This window comes from Triticum urartu, chromosome 7A (assembly GCF_056163025.1).
Source record: "Triticum urartu cultivar PI428250 chromosome 7A, HENAU_Tu73, whole genome shotgun sequence".
Taxonomy (NCBI): Eukaryota; Viridiplantae; Streptophyta; class Magnoliopsida; order Poales; family Poaceae; genus Triticum; species Triticum urartu.
In genome coordinates this window covers 686,801,093-686,822,823 of record NC_141879.1, presented here as the reverse complement: position 1 = coordinate 686,822,823, position 21,731 = coordinate 686,801,093, and the positions used below count along the sequence as shown (strand labels likewise).

Below are 21,731 nucleotides of genomic sequence, written 5' to 3'. Positions count from 1 at the left end.
TACACAGGCGTCCCAGTCTTGGTGGCTTCTCCTTCTCGTTATTCAATTTATAAGGAGATGGGTGACCTAGCTAGAAGCTGAAACGAAAGTGTTGCGGAGCGACTGAATAGTGGCGGAAGGGAGATGAATGGAAAAGATATGACCTGTTCTTTATCTACCAATGAGTATTTCTTTGGGGTTTTTGTACGCATTTATCTTTTTATTAAAAGCCTTAATGAAGAGCGAGAGGTCAGAGAAACGGGTGCAGGAAGTGGGGAAGGAAGCGTTGCAGCCATCGGTGGTTTAAAGCTGAAAATAAAACACACGAGAGTGCTAGTCTTCTGTGCGTTGCGTACTATTGGAAATGGAAGGCATGATGTGGCACGCATGTATGTTTGGAGATGATGATATGGCAAGATTGCTGAGGTGGATATGCTGCATGTTGAGATAAATACTTGTAGTGGGGATCAACTTCTTAAGTATATAGGATAAGGGTACATATTGTACTTTTATAGAATATACGGATATACACAGAAGCTCTATACAAAATACAGTCTAACACACATTTTCTCTGTATTTGAGTATTACTCCAATGGAAAGAGCACTAAAAATAGGTCATGTCGCCATGCATGGAAGTTGTCTAGATGAATAAAGGATATTCTTGCCAATAATGATGATGATTTGATCTTTGGATTGGCCTTTCACAACCTTAGACTGTAATTTTCTTTTGATTGGGTCTTCTATCACCAACCATTACACTTTGGCTTTATCTTTCATGGTTGTGTGCAGATTATTACATAGAGTTCAATTGTGGACTCTATTCATTTGTATTTAATTCCATGATGTGATGCTTGGAGTAAATAAAAACTATCATTGTAGGAAAAATATTAGCACAAACAATTTGGATAACTTTCTGAAGTGCTCGACCATCATTCGAACCAATTAAGTCCAGGGGATCGTATCACCCTTTTAATCTAAAAACCGACTAAATTTTGTACTAAAAAATCAAACAAAAAACAATACAAAATTATGGCCAAATATTACTTGTAACTTCCATTGGTGCTTTCCATAGTCCAGATCCCGGTTCAATGTGCCAACCATTTCTTCACTCCCTAGTCCCATGTTTGTTTTCCATTTTAGACCTGGCCATTTTTCATTTTCATCATCTATTCTTTTTCCCCGGATACGTCTCCATCAGTTTCCTTCGCTACTTTGCATGGCCTCCCTCTTGGACGCCTTATAGTTTTGGAGGAGTATACTTCTTTCCCTTTAGCCTTCAAGCTTCTCTTCCTGATTTCTTGGTTCTCATCTGGTGAATCTAAGTCCGTAGAGGTGTTGCTGTCCTCATCTATAAAAAATAAAATAGAAGTCATTACGAGGGAAATACAAATACAATATTTAAAGTAGCTCCATTTATTATAGCCTTGTGTGGTCTATAATTTTCCAAAGGAATTCTAAGGATTTTTTTATTAGTTTTTACGCTTTTGGCAAAAAGTACAAGCAATGTGCATTAGGGGCGGAAGGGCAATATTACATACTCCCTCCATTTTTAAATATATGTCTTTTTAGAGATTTCAATAGGGATTGCATACAGATGTATATAGACATATTTTAGGGTGTAGATTCACTCATTTTGCTTCGTATATACTTCACATTGCAATCTCTAAAGGGACTTATATTTAGGAACAGAGGGAGTATATCTTAATATGTCCATTTAAGTTTTAAATATGCATCCAATATGGTTTTCAAGAAAACTACAAAATTTTGTACTACTAAAAACTAGTTACACAATTGCTTGCAAGTCTACTTGAACATTCATGTTTAAAAGTGTCAAATCGACTGAAAGATCCATGTTTGATTCAGTTGTTAATTAGTGTTCAATTTGTAAACCTCACATGCAGATAACCTATGTATATCATACATATATTTAGTTATATAAATCAATGTATATTCGACGCTTTCCAAAGCTCGGAAAATTGTGTATAAAGTCATTAAGCAACTTGAAAAAGCCTTAATTTTAGCTTATCTAACTAATGGACTTCCCAAGACAGCACAAGAGAAAACAAATGTAAACACTGTCGGGTAACTAAAGCAATCTCACACACAACAGAGGAATGCATATAAGTATACAACCAAAATTAAGTTTCCACAAGTTTATGTAGTAGTATGCATGAGTATATGTATTCCTCATTTATATGTTTCTAACATATTTTATGCTAGCAACTGCTATTTCTATTTCTCCTCAGTAACACGTGTAAAGTATTTATGGTAACTTGACTAGATTGGATGGGTAGAACCTAAAGGGAGAAAATCGCTACATATGCACGTATATATAACTATCAGAGCAATGATGGCAGGAGAAACTTACAAGGACATATTTTTTTCTCATTCAGATTTATCTTTTCCACGCTTTTTGATCTTCTAGGTCTCGACGGAGTTGCATGTGTTGTATCAGTCATCACATTTTTTGTCAACCTTTTGCGCAAACACTCATGCTGCAAAAAGAAACAATTAAATAAAAATGCCAATATTCATAAACATAATTAATTTATTAGAATTTTTAATGTTTAATACTGTTAATGCAATCCATTTCTTGACAAAGCTAACAATTCAAATAGTTGGACATGTTTCTTAACTAATTATGTATGATATACACAATATCATAACACAAACTACATAAGAAACATATGCTTTAAAAATTGTGCTATTTTAAGCCACCACATTATATTATCATGTATTGAAGTCCGTATGCTCTACAAAGTTGCCTAAAAAATTGACACACTAGTGAAAGAAACTAAACAATTCTCGTTTCGAAGTATGGTCTAACATATAGGTAGACCGAAGGCATTTCTTATGCAAAGATTCAGTGTCTACTTAAAAAAAAGAGGAACATTAAGCTGCACCTAGTAGGAAAAAGACAAACCATTCTATTATATATATTGCAACCTATCACAAACAGTTAATGAAAACAATAAGGTACATACACAGGTGCTATACAATCAAAATCATCCATATTTGGTGTGGTCATGACCTAAATCTAAGATATAAATTATTGTCTAATAGGTTGATATACAAATGATTTTATAAAATTGTTCGAGGAATGTACACATTTATATGATGGGAAGGCATGTCCGAAATTTGAGGATTGCAAAAAAATGCAAGGGCAATCATTTGGATATAGCACATGCGTAGCATATGACAACTGCAATCATACATCAATCTTGCATGATTAAATGATAAGGTGAAATTGGAGTGATCACATAAATTCCTACATAATGTGAGGCCCAAGCATGGAATCCACGAGAATTAAATAGCATTATCACTAAGACCCTACTTCAATAATAGAAATCATACAATAAATTAATTAGTATCAATCCTGTAAAGAACCTACAAATACATGCTTTTCTAAGACAAGTGGAGATCCTACAATCCTATTTAAGATGGTCAAAATGGTCTAATTATTTGTAGAATAACACAAAAAATTATATTGAAACTATGTCAAAATCCTATTTAAGTTGTTCTTACTGATCTAATTATTCATGACTAACTGGTCTAATTATTTCAAGAACAATTTAAATGGTAGTTTGTTGTAACATTATGCATGCCCAAAATATATATTTAATTTTAAAAAGTATAATTGTTAATAGTTAACAAATGCATTTTGTACTAAGACAAGTGAAGTTCTTAAAATGAAACATAACTTTGAGAAGAAGCAATAATATACCACAATTCGTGATAATACAAAATGTTGAAATGCTCAGTTACCAGTTCCGCAGACTTCTCAAAATTGTACAGTTCGTGGACACTTGTCCTTGCAAAAAATGCACGTTTTGTAACTTTTCCCGTCTCAAGGTAGCGAACTGCAGACGTTAATGTCCTGAATACATATTGATTGACAGGGTCCGTGTAGTACTGCATAACTAATAATGATTAGGACTATGAAAAGATTTAATCAAATAACAATAGAGTGATTTTGGTTTTATTTTTATGTACCGGGTCTTTCCTTATTCCTTCCAATGTTTTTCTGTATACCAGTTCTTTCACCCAACCATGTGGCAAACCATATGGGTTGAACTCCACTTCTGCAAGGATCTATAAATAAGGAAAAATATTAGCTTTGGAAAGTCAAACCATTGTATATATAAATTACTATTTATTTAGTGATAGCAAGAAATACACATTATCTCGAGAGTTAGTGTCGCATTGTCCATTTGTATCACAATTGGCGATCTTCATTTCCTTAACATATAGTAGTACATCTTCTTTACAAAATACTCGTACTCCAAGTGCCGAGTAAACATAAAACTGCAAAATAAAATTGAAAATCAAAGTAATGTTATTGCTTGACATGAGTAAATTATTTGCTTGACATTTTTAATAATTCTTTTTCTAAGGCTAATGAAGGTAGCTAACTCTAATTGTTAGTTGTTTGTTTTTTGTATAGCTTAATAGGCTTGCCGCTTGGTAGTAGCAATCCTAATAGTGATAAATAAAAGTTGTACACATGTGTGTGAAGTTACCTTACACAGACACACACAGGGAGAGAGGGACAGAAGAGACCAAAAATATATCACAAAAGTAGTTCTCAAAGCAAATCAACTAAACCTGGGGATGTATCTGCCAAGCATGTTCATATATAATCCTTGACCATACTAAGAATATTTGGTTATGAGCATATAAAAATATTTGGAATTCCTAAAATTTTAGTAAATAACATAAGTTATTATATATCCACATTTGGTGACAATTTTTAAATTATATACATATAAATGAAGCTTTTTTGGAGGCCATTCGACACTACCGTCTTTGCACACTACCATGTCATCATATTTTGCATATGAATTTTAATTGCCAATGAATTAGCGACTTTGAACAACAAATGATTTCTTCCTAATGTTATTATCGTCCTCTATTTGTTATACTAGACAGATAATAATTTTCTTATGGAAAAAAATCTCTGGTAAACTTAATACAAGTAAAAAGATGGACACATAATTTTATTCTCATGTGATTAAGAAATGATCTGCAGTTTATGTTATGTCGCATGAGGAAAGCTATGTGAACCTTTGGCGACCCTTCTTCATCAACTCCTGATACACAATTGATTAAGGATAAGAATTGTTTAATCTAGGAAACTACCAAAGCGACATTGACAGACTTTGCTTGCACTTTGTATTCCAATTAAATAAACACATCTATACCATCGAAGATAAATATAATAATACTCTTCGCATATGACATGATGTAATATCCACTTAAAGGCTTGGATACTCATACGGACAAATTAGTAATTATGAAAAATATTTTCATGAAATAAAACTTAGATTAGATTGACATGTTCCAGGAAGTCATTCATTATGAATAGAGTGAGTACTTGCAAGGCAAAGGCGAAAAGGCTACCTTGTACATCTTGTCCATGTTTCGTCCGCCCGCTCTGATCTCGATCAACCACCCCTTTGGAAGCCATTCATGTGACCTCTGCAAATCATGATATAACAACACATGGATCATGGATATGGAATGTTATATGTATACACATATATATCTAATAACTTCATTGTATTAACAAAAACATACAACAAGCATGCTACGAGCAACAGACTCCCTGGCTTCTATGAAGTGCTCATCAATCTCAGAGAAAAGGTAGTTCAAGACCTCAGACTTCATCCTGAATTTGGCCCCTGACACTGGAGATATGTAATACTGGAAATAAACAAAAGGAATGAGAAAACTTAGATATCTCCAATAAACAAAACAACAAAACTGAAACTAAAAACATTTTTTAGAGAATGAATGCGTGTTAAATATATATAATATCATTTATCTCTGCATTTATTTGGTTGTATATAACATACCCGATAGAGGGCACCATCGTCACCACGTCTGACCTCCATGATCCAACCATCTGGTAGCCAATCTGGTGGCTCCACCACTCCATCTTCCATCTTGTCCTTGACATCCTCCAGTAGTTTCACTTCCTCGACATCCGAGATCCGGTCTTCCATTCCTAGAACTGCAAAAATTAATCTCGCCCTTTTCTTTCAACTCCTCGGAGACAGACCACTATAACCGTGTTCCTCGGTGAATTCCCCTCAGTAGGATCCACCCACGCATTCCTATGGAAACGATATGCAAACACAAACTCCTAGACTCTGTATGTGGACTTTCCGAAAACGAACTCACTGTCAAGACTTTAGCTTCCAAAAAAAGTTGATGTGCTAGATTCTGGACATGATTACGATGAAACATGAAGGTATATCCCACCTAGAAAGCCACATGAGAGGCTGAATTTGATCAACCAAATACAAAGTCGAAACAAACCCCCCAAAACATGTGTAGTTTTTTGTTGGGCAACTCGGTGGAAAAATCCAAATCTCACTAATGAGTACAAATTTAGATACCACAGAACTCTTCCCTCAGTGGGCTGTATCAAATATACAGCAGCTGGTTAATTAATGTAGTAGTGTAGGCCCGGTTGATTATACTAATCCAAGAGTTGGTTTCCCTGCCAAAGTAGCATCACTCGTCCATTGCTATTGTACTAGCAGCGAGAGTCACAGCGGTGTTTCTCAGTTCTCAACTTGTCTACAATGTCAAAAGTCAACCTGTCCAACATCTGAGCATGGCAACGGAGGAGACCAAGGCTGAGCAGTGGCGTGGAGTGCGCGGGGCGGTTGATGACGACGAGACGTTCGGCTTCGTATCCATACAGGTGATGTACTGATGACAGGGATGGCAGTGGGGGCGACAACGGCAGCGGCGCAATGTGCAACGATGAGATGGCGGCCAGAGCATGTACACTGGCGGCGACTGTGTGTATTGGGTGCGTGCAGTGAGAGGCGATTTTATTCTTGCTCGGTCCGCCACAACATAAGAGTGGTAGTATCCCAGATACAACACAGTTCTCTCTTTCTTCGTAATTTTTTTGAGAGAAAGAAAAATATTAGACCAGCGAGGAACAGAACCTCTGAGAAGATACAGTACGTGGCTAACTTAAATATAGTAAGTAGGGAGTACAGTCTAAGCCTTGACAATCAATACAAAACCAAAAGCCATGGAGAAAATACAAATCTGTAAATCATGGCCTCCAAAACAACCCTGAATCGAGTTCTCGCTACACTGATCCGATCCAACTAACGGGAAAAGGGCGGAAACTCTAGTCTTGGAACAATTTCTTCCTTAAAAAGCCACCTCTGCTACCGCTACATAGATCGGATCACCATGGCAACCAAAGTCGGGAGAAAAATCCATCGGCCACAGGATTACAGCAGTACGTGCACTCCACGAACCCATCTGTCTGCCACCACCCCAATCTGTACCACCAAAAAAATCCCAAGACTTCAACAGACGGACCAAAGCACCGTTCCCAGCAAATTCGAGCGCCCCAGATCCCCGGCAACGTTATCCCTGAACTGCCCATCATACCTCAGATCTAACCCGGAGCAGAGTGAACCATCTTCTAACGACCTCTCCACCCGCGGGCCGAAATTCAAAACACGGTCTCCCACCCCATTTCCATCGAAATAAAAAGAGATCGGCGAGGAGATGGGAGGATCTTTTTGGCAAACCTTCGGTCAGGGTCGAGGGCGCCATTGAGTCGTGATGTGGAGACCAGGGACGACAACGAGGCGACGAGATAAGACGCTAGGTGGCTGGAGGCTGGCTGTGGGTGGTGGAATTGTTTGGGCACCCGGTCGGCGCTATATGTATACTGCCGGGATACTTCCGGGAGGAAAAGGTAAATCGCTTCTGCCGTTGTCTTGTCCTGGCCCTAGATGATCCATCGGACAGTAGAGAAGGGGGTTGGTAGGAAACATCATTTAGGGTTGAAAAGGCCAAACCTAGGTAGGTGGTTGAAATTCGAAAATGGGAAGGCCGGGGATGGTGAATTTGGTCCAAAGTTTTCTTTTTCTTTTTTAGTGTTGTTTAATTTGGTTAGTGGTCCCACCGTTCATTAAATATTGATTTGTTTGGATCCTGGAATTAGTATACGTAACCTTAATTGGAGATATATATTCCAAAAATATATACAAGGATACGTACAGGATACGCATGGTTCCACTACTCGCCTTCTTTGCAACTAGGAAACAATTTATGGGAGGATGCGTACTGGCCAGCCAGCCGAGACAACGCAAACGTTCTACCCAGAGTTACCGAAAACATGTCGTGCACATGGACCATGTGTAATCAATATAATCACAATTAAGCCTCTAGGATAAGTGCTCGGTTGTGTACATACTGCCTTTTCTGAGATGTTCATTGATCAGTATTTTTTTTAAGAAAAAGAAGGAATCACCCCGGGCCTCTGCATCTGGGAGATGCATGCGGCCATATTATTTATTATTCACAAAGACCTTACAAAGAAATACAACAGTAAGCCCAAGGCCATCATCTAGACGACACCTCTCGGTATTCTTATCCTTTTGATGAAGGTGTGCCGAATGTCCGAGCCAAATACCAAACAGATATCGCACAAAAGCCTAACATCTAACGCCGGATGCCCCATCCAAAGCCACATAGGCGGGACTGGGTAACACTCCGGTTGGGCGCACTCTCAGTGAGTACCACACGCACATGCTGCAAAGGACCGTCACCTCCGTCTTCCCTCGATCCATACTCAAAGCATGTACTGACGTATCGACCTTGTCAGGCCTCTCTGCCATCGACGCCACCACGACGCCAGACAACGTCGACCTCCTGCGCGTGTCCATCGCCACACATCTGACCCCAAGCCTCCACTGCTCCATGCCGCCGAGAACCGCCGCCATGATGCCGCTCCATCGAAGAAGCCATCCGCTGGTCCCTCGAGCCCGAGTGCAACTCCAAGGATGCCGCCCCAAGGGGGTAACGACGCATGAATGCCGTCGTCATCCGATCAGCTGATCTAGGGTTTCCTCCGGATGTATTGGGTGGGGTTAGGAGCTTCACCTCGATGATGCCTTCATGAAGGAAACGATGATAAGGGCATCGTCATCACCGGCTCCGGCCAACGACCGATGACCAAGTTTTCACCCGGATCCCTCCCAAGAAATCCACCCGACAACCTGTGCAATGTCTTGACCGCCTTCAAAGCCCCAGACCTAGCCGCCTAGATCCGGCGACCAACCGCAACAGCAGTGCCACCGTAGGAGCCCTGGCGCACCGGCCACTGCCTGAATGCACCACTACTGGAGCCTGGGAGGAGGGCTCCCACCCCACCTCGCCAAACCGCGAGAGCCGCCGAGATGGATCCTGCACGCTCATCACCGTCTCTGATCTGAACCAATCCGCGGCAAAACCACGAGATCGGCGATGCAGATCCGCCTTGGATAGGGACAACACCACGCCATGCCGTCGTAGGAAGCCCGAGCTTCACCCGCCGCCACCTTCCAGGGCCGCCGCCCCAGGATCCAGCCGCCGCTGATAGGCCGAGCCGTCGGCCACCGCGACCAAGGCCGCCATGACCCCGCTAGCCCGTCGAACGGCCGGCGCCACCAGATCTTCCTCGGAGTCTATCAGCCCCGCTGCCCCCGCCCAGCACCATGCCGCCTTGCGTCGCCGTGCCGCAGATCAGGGGAAAGCACCCGGTGCCATGGGTGACCTGCCTCACCGATCTGGCGCGGGTGGGAAGAGAAGAGAGCCTCCGCCGCCACCATCATCCGCCTGGGGTTTCGCCCGGCGACCTCCTCTAGCGGCGGAGGAGAAGGGGAGGATGGACGTTCCCGGTAGTGGGGGCTAGGGTTTCCACCCGAGCCGCCCTAGCGGGAGGGCGACGCGGGTTAGGCCTGTGTGTTCTGACTTTCAAAAAATCTGACTTCCACAATTAGCGGGATAGCCTAGCCATGTGCTCTGTTCATAGAGGTCGGTCACCGCCACAGGCAAGCCACATGATGTAGTGCAAAGGGAGAGCAGAGCGATGGGGCGTCGCGATCTATCTAATGATGTGTAAGATCCTGACTTAATATGAATGATAGACCACTCATGTTAATAAGGAATTACTTCTTTTTCTGTAGCCCAACCAAAAGGAACCTGAATTTTTAGCGTGCTTGGCTTCAAGCGATTTGAGGATAAGTGACTGATTAACAAGTTGAACCCGGGTGCGCACAAGTGAGGACAAAGTGTTTAGAAAAGACTAGTATTGGTCTGGGTGCACAGTATAGATCCTGCCATGCATAACCACTGGGAACCGATGGCCATGGCCTGGGATTACAATTGGTATCAGAGTCAACCCTTGGGGTTAGATGGGCGCGTGCTGATCAAGTGTGCGGACATGTGGCACATGTGTGCATGGCCTGTTGTGGCACACGACATGGCACATGTGCCGAATTTGACTCATAAATGTTTGCCAAAAGGGAACGTTCCTATGGGCTGATGAGGACGTAGGTTCCTTCGAATGGGGGTGTATGTGAGATCATATTCCTTGTAATAGAAATGATAGACTACTCATATATCAATAAGGAATTCCTTTTTTGGGGGAGCCTAACCGAAAGGAACCTCAAAGTTAAGCGTGCTTGGCTTGGAGCGATTTAAGGATGGGTCACCGACCAAAAGTTGATCACGGGTGCACACAAGTGAAAACAAAATGCGCAGAAAAGATTAATGTTAGTCTATGGGGTCAATCTAGATCCCGCCAAGAGTAACATCCGGGAACCGGTGGCTATGGCCGATGTTGGAATCAACCGCGTAGTAGAAATCCTGTCCGGTATGGACTAGGAGCAGTCACCGACTCGGTTTTGTAATAGGCTAGCAGCTAATATAAATACCCGTGTAACCCTACGTTGTAACATCAGATCAAACAAAGCAATAAAATCCAAAGGCTCGACACGAGCCTTTTGCGATCAACTCAAGCGTGTCTCCTGTGCTTGTTTCTTGTGCTAAGCTAGCAAGACATCCAAAGCACCCACCAGGCTGCCTGCTTGCTAGCTTAGCTAGTACGTGTGTATTGCGTCTCCATCGTCCGGTGACTCGGAAGCTAATCGGACAAGCTCGTACACGTATATTGTCGGAAGGTACTTAGCAGCATCGTGATCTGGGCCAACAATTGGTATCTAAAGCAAGGTTGATCTTCTAATAACGGAGGATCATGTCGGACGACGAGAAGAACAAGCAGTTAGCGGAGTACTTCAGTGCGGCTAAAGTATTTGCTGCTCCGGCGAGTTCGTCTTACCCATGATTTGATGGCGAGAACTTCGAGGTCTGAAAGGCCCTCATGGAGTGTGGTCTCCGCGCAACGAACTATGGGACGTGGTCGACCCAGGAGGCGATGCGTTCAAGAAGGAGGGAGCCGAGCACCCCAATCAACTCATCACGTCACGCCCTAATTGAAATAGGCAAAAAATTCTACTCTCAATAGGAATTGAACCCACGGCCTCCAGTAATTATTCCTATGGCGAGCACCAGTCGAACTAGCTGCCTTTTTTGATATACAAACAAGGTACATTCTTGGACTAGGGGCGGGGGGAGGAGCTTGTTTGAGAACATATCCCCCTCCCCTCGCAATAACTTCCATGTAAATAGCACAATAATATGTGCACTGTAGACTTGATAACTCACGTATAAATACCGTGATAACTTTGACTCTAGGAAAGAAAGTTATTTAAGAACATACCCTCGGTAACTTATGTGTAGATAGCATGGTAACATATGGATCGTAGGCGTGGTAACTCACGCACAAACACCATGATAACTTTGTCCCAAGAAAAGTTGTTCGGAATGTACCACGGCAACTCATGTGTAAATAACATGATAATATATACACATATCATAGCTGATAACTTACCTAACCCATGCCTGGTAATTATTTACACAAAGAAAAGTTGTCAAAACATATCAACATGGGATCTAATTTCGTAGGTCTCGTCGCAACAGATTTTTTTTTGTGAAAACGAATTTTCTGTGAGATCGATGGTTTGAGCTATAAAATATTTTGAAGTTTCAAAATATATGAGAATCTAAGATGACATCAAATGTTACCTCTAATGCATGCAGGCATGTCCATATGAAGAGAAGAAAGGAGGAACAATTTTTATGCCCCAGTAGTTTCTGTGTAATCAACATGATAACCTATACTCAACTAGCATGATAACTTGTGTAATACACGTGTGGTAAATTTTTACTTAAAAAAAGGCGTCGGAACGTATCAACATGGGATCTAGTTTTAAAAATCTCGTCGCAAAGAATCTTTTATGTAAAATTAGTTTTTGTATCAGACGATTTGAGTTACAAAACATTTTGAAGTTTTGAAATACAAAAGAATCTAAAGAGATGTCATCAGTTTCGCCTTACATGCATGTATGTAATTAGGCCTTCTAATAAGTGTCATGCGCACGTACATGATGAAAAAGATGCACTAATAATCATGCGTATGTGAAGAAAATCCGATTGCATGCACTCATGGAGCTACGAATGGTCACTCGGTTTTGTTGGTTAAATTCAGAACAGTAGGACGCTAGCACAATCCTTATGTATTCGCGGCGTTTTTAACTACTTTAAAACCAGTCTCTATGGGTTGGTCGCCTTGGGGTGGGCATGCTTTCAGTTTTTATCAGAGTATGTCTCTTCTGTTTGGACTAGCAAAAGTTTGACGCCGACACTATGTTTTGTTGAAGAAAGCCTTGTGTGATGTGTGTTGTGTTTGCCTTACTATCAACAGGGACAGTCATCTCCACTAGAAGAGTCACACAAAACATGGAGTCAACTATGGGTCAAATCTCCACCCCCTTCGCTCGGGGCGGTGATTCCAGATTTCATATTCATAGCAGCGAAGCAAAATTAATAGTCAATTATTGTCCGTCTAAATATTCGTTGTGGAGTGCCATTCAGTTTCCACGATGAACACCGCAGCAAAGATTATTAATAATAATAAATCTTGGTTGTGGTAAAGTCGAGTTTAATGGAGTGGGGAGGGGAGGGGAGGGGAGGAGGCACGGTCAGCGCCATTTGCAATGGTGGAGGAGGACGCTTCAAGCTCTAGTGAGGTTGGGGCATTGGTTTGTGTCATCAATGGTGTGCATGGTGCGTGAACGATTGAGGTGATAGATTTTGAAATGCAATTAAAACGTCTAGATTGCATCATAACGATTACATTAGTCCAAATGAATTATCTCATCAACCTCTCATACAGTTATATATGATGATCAGTTGTCAAACTTTATAAAATTTGAGCAAGTTTGTAGAGAAATTTTATTTACATCTAGAGTAAACAATCCATATCATGAGATACACCCTGACACGTATTTTTATATTACTAAAGTTTGACTTCTACAAAAATCTAAGGGCACTACATTGCATATGAAACTAAGGGAGTAATAAGTGAGTGATAAACTTGAGAAAGATTATAGGGAGAATATATTATGATTTAAATTCTGAGGGGTCCGCCTTGCACGCTAAGATTACACTTTTTCAAGTTGCGCTGTTCTTTTTTTCCGATGACGTTCCAATAGATGTGAACAAGGTGGCCTTGTGCGGCCGGCGATTGATTGAGCTAGCTTGGCTGCCACGATTACCATACATAGCAAGCATTCTTTCTTCCTTTCTTCACCTCCATAGCTATAGCTTCCCAGCAGATCCATTTAGCCTCCCGCACAAAGATCCCTAAACCTTTCCTCACACATGAGTCCATGAATGTAGCCTCACGTCCTCTTTACACGTGAATGTACACCTGATTAATTCCAACCAAAGATTTTGCTCCTTTTGCAAGTTTTGAATCAACCATACATTCCATTTCCATCCATCACCTAAATATATACATGATGCATCATGCCAACCTTCCCATATCATCTCACCTAGCTCTCTCGATCACAATTCAAACCACCATCAACCAGCCAATCCATCCATCACATCGTCCACCACGATTCCCTGCCTACGCTTCCTCATGGCGGCCGCCACCAACACCAAGCAGAAGCAGCCGGCACCAATGCCGGAGCTTGCCAACGGCGAGAAAGCCGAAGCGGTGGTCGAAAACCTGGCAGCGGGAGTGATACGGGGCACCGAGGAAGGGAAAGCCAAAGCTGTGGCCGCTGCCGTGGAAGCCAAAGCGGTGCTGGAGAAGAAGGCCACGGCATGCAGCAGCTGGAAAGAGCGCGTGGCAGGGGTGCTGGAGCAGCTGACAGACATGAAGTGGGCGGACGGCGTGGTGGAGAAGGCAAGGAACAACAAGGAGGTGGTCGCCATAGCCATCGCTGCTTTCTCGCTCGGCTTCTTCGTCTCTCACAAGTTATTCAGGAAGTGAGCACCACACATACGAACAATGGATAAGTATGTACTGGAGTAAAGATACATAGTTGTGTGATTAAAGTGTACAGTGACACAGCAGAACATGTAAAGTAATTTGTGCAAGTAAAGTATGTACTCCCTTCGGTCCTTTTTAGTTTGATATAAGATTTATCTGAAGTCAAGCCTCGTAAAGTTTGACCAACTTTATAGAAAAAAATACCAACATTCATAATGTGAAATCAATATTAGTAGATGCGACATGAATTAAATTTTCACATTATATAACTTTAGCATGGTAGATGTTGATATTTTTCCATACAAATATGGTCAAACTTTATGAAGTTTGACTTCAGACAATTCTTATATGCAGAGTAAAAAAGACCGGAGGGAGTATATTGACACTAAAAACATGAAGTCAATCATCATATCTGGCTAGAACCAAAGTTGGCAAAATCTTGGCATTTTCATTGGTGAAATAATTTTTTTGAAAAGAAGAATATTCCCCGACCTCTTTATCAGGACGATGCATGCAACCATATATTATTGATAGTATAAAATCCAGCATCTCAACATCATTGACCCAGAAAGAAAGTGAAAAACAAACCCTGAGGCTATATACCTCGCAGCAGTAACTTCCCAGATAGCCACTAATCCTATGATACAATACACAACATAAACGAAAACAATACAACTCTTAGACTACGCCTTCAAGAAGGAATCACCGCACGTGTGCCAATGATGGCGAGTCCACCATAAGGTTGAACTTCGGATTCTCATCCCCACAGCAAAGCTTCAATCCACCACCTTCATAAAGGACACGACACAGGCGCGCGATGACATAGCGATCAGAGATCTTGTGTTTCCACTGGAATGCAAAAACTCGTCGTTGAAGTCATATGTACCATCCGCCCTTATCCAGCTACCGACGCTTCGATAGCCGGATACCTCTGAAGGAGACATGAAAAAAAAGACGTCCCATACCGCCTGCCTCCTGCTACTGCCGCATCACCTTCGATCCAACAACAACAGGCTAAACTTGACACCTCCACTAGAGCCACCGTGACACCTCCACTAGAGCCACCGTGCATCACCTGTCAGTAACAGGCACGACTTGACGTCTCCATATAAGACGTCGTGCGTAGCAACCGCCAGTAGCACATCCACCCGTGGCTTCACGTGCCGACGACAGGCACCGCCTGACAACTCCGAAAGAGGCACATGTGTCACCCGCACGACTGCATCGAACCGGGTCTATTGATGAAAGGGACGTCACATACCGCCACCAGCCTCAGAAGGCCGTCACCATCTCGAGATCCGGACTCCTAGTCGACCGCACGACTCCGGAGTCCGCTGCCGCTGATGAAGTGGGGCAGCCGCCCCGATTCCAGGCGTTACAAGGAGCACCCATTGTCGCGCCAGCTGATGTCGTCGCCCATACAACGGCAACCGCCGCCGCGATCCCGCATCAAGCACCGTCAACGCCGGAGGAAGCTCTGGCCGCCACGCCCGGACACGGGATCCGAAGATCCGCCGCGAACGGTGCCGCCACAAGGACCCACCAAATTGTTGGGGTCTAACCCTAGCTAGCTCGAACTGGTTTTCAGGGACAGAGGTAGAAGAAGAAGTAAACGCATAGGCGTTTTGCGGCGACGAACGCCTCGCTGCCAAACAGCTTTTTTCTCCAGCTCAAACTGTCAACAAATCACGAGCTACATAGACCTATATAGGCAGACGCACGCCACCGGCGCTAAAAAACGCCATGGACGCACCACACATCTCGTAACAAACACGAGATCAGCCAGCTTTTTAGCTAACAGAAACGCAGCGCCTACGCTTCCGCTCCACACGAACGCGTTCACCTCACGATCACATGCCTGGCAACAAACCAGCTTGACTCGGACTCGACCCAAACTAGAACTGCACCGTGGACACGAACGCGAGCACGGACTCACGCACCATCCGGGACACACACACACATACGGTTTATTCCTAACACACATGGCCCGTCATCCCCGGTAAAGGCGATGCCACCACCACCATGATCGGATCCGGTCAGCCGTCGCCTTCGCCACCGCCAAGACCGGATCCGGGCTGAACGCCGCCGCCGGCACTGCCACCGGCCACGCCCAGCCCAACCTTCATCTTCTAGCAACGTCCATAGCTAGCTTCCCTCCAAAGGTCCATACCTAGCAACCCGCACAAAGATCCCTAAACCTTTCCTCACACATGACTCCATGGATGTAGCCTCACGTCCTCTTTACACGTGAACGTACGCCTGATTAATTCCAACCAAAGGTTTGCTCCTTTTGCAAGTTTTGAATCAACCATACATTCCATTTCCATCCATTACCATGCCATACCAAGCACCTAAATATATACACGATGCATCATGCCAACCTTCCCATCTCATCTCACCTCTCTCGATCACAATTCACAACCACCATCAACCAGCCAATCCATCCATCACAGCGTCCACCACGATTCCCTGCCAACGCTTCCTCATGGCTGCCGCCACCAACACCAAGCAGAAGCAGCAGCAGCAGCCGGCACCGAAGCCGGAGTTTGCCGACGGCGAGAAAGCCAAAGCGCTGGTCGACAAGGAGAACCTGGCAGCGGGAGTGATACGGCGCATCGAGGAAGAGAAAGCCAAAGCAGCGGCCGCTGCCATGGAAGCGAAAGGGGTGCTGGAGAAGAAGGCCACGGCGTGCAGCGGCTGGAAAGAGCGCGTGGCAGGGGGGCTGGAGCAGCTGACGGACATGAAGTGGGCGGACAGCATGGTGGAGAAGGCAAGGAACAACAAGGAAGTGGTCGCCATAGCCATCGCTGCTTTCTCGCTCGGCTTCTTTGTCTCTCACAAGTTATTCAGGAAGTGAGCACCACACATACGAACAATGGATAAATATGTACTGGAGTGAAGATACATAGTTGTGTGATTAAAGTGTACCGTGACACAACAGAACATGTAAAGTAATTTGTGCAAGTAAAGTATGTATATTGACACAAAAACAGGAAGTCAACCATCATATCTGGCTACAACCGAAGTTGGCAAAATCTTGGCATTTCCATTGGTGGAATCTACCAGATATTACAATACTCGTGGCACATACAGAGAAAAACTCATCTACAGTTTCTATGTACATAGAACCATGGTTGTCGGCTAGCCACCACCGATCAGGTTATTCGTTGCATTTTGCACCATGCCTTCGTGCCACTAGAAGAAGAGGAGAAGAACTCATTCACACGAAGAAGTGCTCAAACCGTGGCCCGTGGAGGGCGAATTCCGCCTACGTTCTCGACTCCTTCGTTGCATGTGTACGTCGCCTTCGTTGCGACTCTATCAAATTGCTTTTGTGGATCTTCAGTCCTAGGCCCTAGCTAGCTCATGGACATCCTCTAGTGCGGAGCAATGGTTGTTGTCGGTGTGCAAGGGAGAAGAAAGAAGACGGAAAAAGGAAGAAGGAAGACAAAGATGATGAGAGGTTTCCATGTGGGGTCGTTGGTTTGAGGGATTAAGCTCAGGGGATCTACATGAGAAAAAGTTTAATCCCTCAAAATTATTGAATTTTGGGGATAGGGAGAAAGTTTGGGAATTAAGTTTAAGTGATATGCTAGAGATGCTATTACTCTGATGGTTAGACTCATCAACCCCCCTTTAGCTCCCGCTAATGTGCCATTGCATACGGACGTGGTATATTGTGCCACATTAACCATATTTTCTTTTGAGTTTGCTTTGTACTTCCTTCATCAAAAAATAAGTGTATTTGATTTAGTATAATTTTGACATTTTCTCCTACTTCATCGATGAAACTTAGCTCCAAACTACTTATTCATCTCAAAAGAATTTAAAGGACTTAAGCTATGAAGGAACTACGAGAAGAGCAAGTCAAGCTCCTCCGTTGGCAACATTTGCCCTATTACAGAAGCATCCTTCATTGCACCACTGGATATAAGTAGCGTCAATGTTATTTGAGGGATGAGATGATCACACATGCCCCTTTGCCCTTGCTTCAGCTATATCCTTATTTGTGATGTATTTGAGAGAAACAATATACACGCAAGATTTTAAGAAAAATTACAAAGACTATCAACATATTTGAAAACAATATTTTCGTCCATCTAGGAAAATCAAAAGATTAACATCCTAATTGTTGGGCAATTAATTAGGCTTTGTTGAAACCCATTATTCAATTCGTTTCTTCTCCGGAAAAAGGTCATGGAACGCACATGTCCCCACCCATGCGCACTGGTGTCGCCTTTCACCCTCCCTGTCCACTTGCCACAATAGCATTCCTCTCTCACCCTTGGTTTGGCTCGAATAAACTAGGAAGAATATGTCCAGCAGAATCAACTTATTAGCTCCATACAAAAGCTGAAAAAGGCTTCGGTCGATCAGTTCCAATCCTACGGATTTCCTATTCTTTAGTACACAACACTACATGTATCGACTCCTCTAGCGATATTTTTCCTTTGGTTTTCCTCTGAGTTTTGGTACGTTTCCACCTGGCTTTTAAGTGTTTCGTTACTTTTGCTCCAGGTTTCGACTGCTTATCCTATTCATAACAAAAAGTTAAATTGGCCAAGCCTAAGATGGAGGGGATGTGCGCCGGTTGCCAAAAAAACTATAACTGGCGCTTAAGGCACCAAATAGGGGTTGGGACAGCGCCCCTACCCCCGACACGATAAAAGCAAGACAAAAGAGCAGCCCAGCCCAGTTTGTCCATATGACCGATTTAACACGGAACAAGCAACACTGCACAAATCTTGAAGCAACAATGACCTAATGGTCAAGGAGTTGACTATGACTTGGCTAAAACTTAGTGACTTAAGTTGTTCTGTTACGAGGGTCTGTCCACGCATGCTAAGATTGCACTTTATGCTAATTGAGCGTAGCTCAGATGGGAAGGTTCCTTGTGGTGGAACCAGTCCACCAGAGTTCAAGTCCTACACTTGACACTTGTACTTGTGTTTTCCTAAAAGGAGAGATTCCCAGCGACTACAAGGCATATGTGGTGGTTTCATTAACAAATTGCTAAGTCTCAGTTGACTAAGACTTCGTTAAGTCTCAGTCGATGTTATATCCGTCGGATCTTACATTAAGATCCGTGCAAATTTTTCTTTTCAGTTTTTTTCTTTTTCTCACTTGACTGAGACTTGGTTAAATTTCAGTCGACTGGGACCTAGCCACACCCCTTCATTAATTTTAAGATATTGTACCGGCTTAATATCTCGGAGGTGCTTACAACGATAACATGTGCAGTTGGGTGTTCATAGCGGTGAGGATATGTGCATGTTTGTGAGCATATGTACTACTACATCTGTCTGGTTTATTGGTCCCCTTCGTATTTTGTGTCCAACTTTGCGTAGATTTGACTAACAAATTATAAGTTATATGTCACAAAACTTATATTGTTAGATTCATATTTAAAAAAGGTTTTCAATGATACTATTTTTAGGGTCTATAACTTATTTTTTCATAGTTAAATCAAAGGTCAAAGTCTGACCCAAACTCTAAGTTGGACCAACGAACAGGATGGAGGTAGTAAGTGTTTTATTAAAGGAAATTATTGCACTTTCTGAAGTTGCTTTTGTTTCACCCGCAACAAAAAAAAAAGTTACTTTTTTTTTCTTTCGAAGACGTAGTCCGCCTCCGATAGATGCGAACGAGGTGGCCTTGTGCGGCCGGCGATCGATCGAGTTGGCTTGCCTGCCCCGATTACCATGCACAGCAAGCATCCTTTTTTTCCTTCACCTCCATAGCTAGCTTCCCTCCAAATCCATTTACCCTCCCGCACAAAGATCCCTTAACCTTTCCTCACACATGACTCCATGAATGTAGCTACACGTCTTCTTACACATGAATGCATTCCAAGAACGTACGCCGGACTAATCCATCCAAAGATTTCCTACTTTTACAAGTTTCGAACCAACAATACATACTCTTACATCCATCACCATGCCATGCCAACACCTAAATATATAAACGACGCATCATGCCAACCTTCCCAAACTCAGCAGCTCACCTCCCTCGGTCACAGACTCACAGTTCACAACACCATCAACCGACCAATCCATCCATCCATCGCAACGTCCACCACGATTCCCTGCCTACGCTTCCTCATGGCGGCCGCCACCAACACCAAGCCGAAGAGGCAGCAGCCGGCACCGGTCCTGGACCCCAAGTTCGAATGGGCGGACAAGGCCAGCACCTACGTGCTCCGCCTCAGCCTCGAGGGGTTCAAGAAGGGCGACTTCAGGGTGCAGGTGGACGGCGCCGGCAGGCTCACCGTGAGCGGGGCAAGGCCGGGTGCCACCCCGGGCTCCTTGCACAAGGTCTTCCAGCTCCCGTCTACCGCCAGCCTCGATGACATCGCCGGCCGCTTCGAGTCCGGCGTGCTCACGCTCACCGTGCCCAAGCGCGCGTACTCTGGTGTCCCCGCGCCGACGAGCATTGAGGAGATTAAGAGGGATAAACCTGGTGTGGCCAAGGAAGACGTCAGGCCGCCGCCAACCAAAGACGTCGACGGCAACGATAAGAAGGCGGCCAGCGGCGACGACAGCACCACCAAGCCTAAGGAAGAGATCGCCAAGGAGGAGGATGTGTCCAACAAGCCCATGGACGAGGCCACGAAGAATGCTCAACAGCAGAAGCAACCGGAGGAGGCAAGAAACCACAAACAAGAGCAGAAAAAGCTAGCACCAGAACCAGAGGTGAAGAAGGAGCAAGAAGTGAAGCCTGAGGCTCCCGAAAAGCCGGCGCCAGAGCCGGAGGTTGCCATCGACGAGAAGGACAAAGCGGTGGTTGACCAGGAGAGCCTGGCGGCGGGCGTGAGACGGCGCATCGAGGAAGAGAAAGCCAAGGCTGCGGCCGCTGCCATGGAAGCCAAAGCGGTGTTGGAGAAGAAGGCCACGGCGTGCAGCGGCTGGAAGCAGCGCGTGGCAGGGGGGCTGGAGCAGCTGACAGACATGAAGTGGGCGGACAGCGTGGTGGAGAAGGCAAGGAACAACAAGGAGGTGGTCGCCATCGCCATCACTGCTTTCTCGCTCGGCTTCTTCGTCTCTCACAAGTTATTCAGGAAGTGAGCACCACACATATAAACAATGGCTGAATATGTGCTGGAGTGGAAATATATAGTTGTGTGATTAAAGTGTACATACATAACAGAACAAACATGTAAATACATTTGTGCAAGTAAATTAAAGTATGCACTACTGGAAAATGGTCCTACCCCGACGGCCAAACATATGCCTACGGCTGCCGTCGGCCTAGTTTGAGCTATGCCGACAGCCCAGTCCTGGCCGTCGGGTTACACAGACCTATGCTGACGGCCGCCGTTGGCACAGAACGGCCGTCGACCTATATGAAGACATGCCGACAGCAGCCGTCGGCATAAATCAGCCGTCGGCATACCTGTGGGACCGGCGACCCCGCCCATGACTAGCGGCTGACGCCGTCAAACCTATGCCGACGGTCTGGACGAGCGGCCGTCGGCATATCTCCGCATGCCACATCACCGATCCGCGGCGTAGGTATGCCGACGGCAACCCTCGGCATAGGTGCC

General features: G+C 44.1%; 2 protein-coding genes across 3 annotated transcripts; one reads left to right on the top strand and one right to left on the bottom strand.

The window, feature by feature from the left end:
- Positions 1-864: 864 nt before the first annotated feature.
- LOC125519340 (uncharacterized) lies at positions 865-7,643 on the bottom strand. The gene is made up of 9 exons (XM_087536367.1): positions 7,548-7,643; positions 5,835-5,986; positions 5,557-5,682; positions 5,380-5,457; positions 4,159-4,284; positions 3,973-4,071; positions 3,745-3,891; positions 2,348-2,474; positions 865-1,327 (listed from the first exon to the last, which is right to left on the bottom strand). The coding sequence occupies exons 1-9, from the start codon at positions 7,570-7,572 to the stop codon at positions 1,146-1,148; spliced, it is 1,062 nt and encodes a 353-aa protein (XP_087392493.1). The 5' UTR covers positions 7,573-7,643; the 3' UTR covers positions 865-1,145.
- Positions 7,644-16,574: 8,931 nt separating this feature from the next.
- Positions 16,575-21,389, top strand: LOC125521211 (uncharacterized). 2 transcript variants are annotated; one of them, XM_087534806.1, is made up of 2 exons: positions 16,575-16,732; positions 20,322-21,389. In XM_087534806.1, the coding sequence occupies exons 1-2, from the start codon at positions 16,674-16,676 to the stop codon at positions 21,250-21,252; spliced, it is 990 nt and encodes a 329-aa protein (XP_087390932.1). In that variant the 5' UTR covers positions 16,575-16,673; the 3' UTR covers positions 21,253-21,389. The 2 variants fall into 2 exon arrangements, with proteins under 2 accessions (XP_087390932.1, XP_048542227.2); XM_048686270.2 differs by lacking the exon at positions 16,575-16,732 and having other exon boundaries at positions 20,156-21,389.
- Positions 21,390-21,731: the final 342 nt, after the last annotated feature.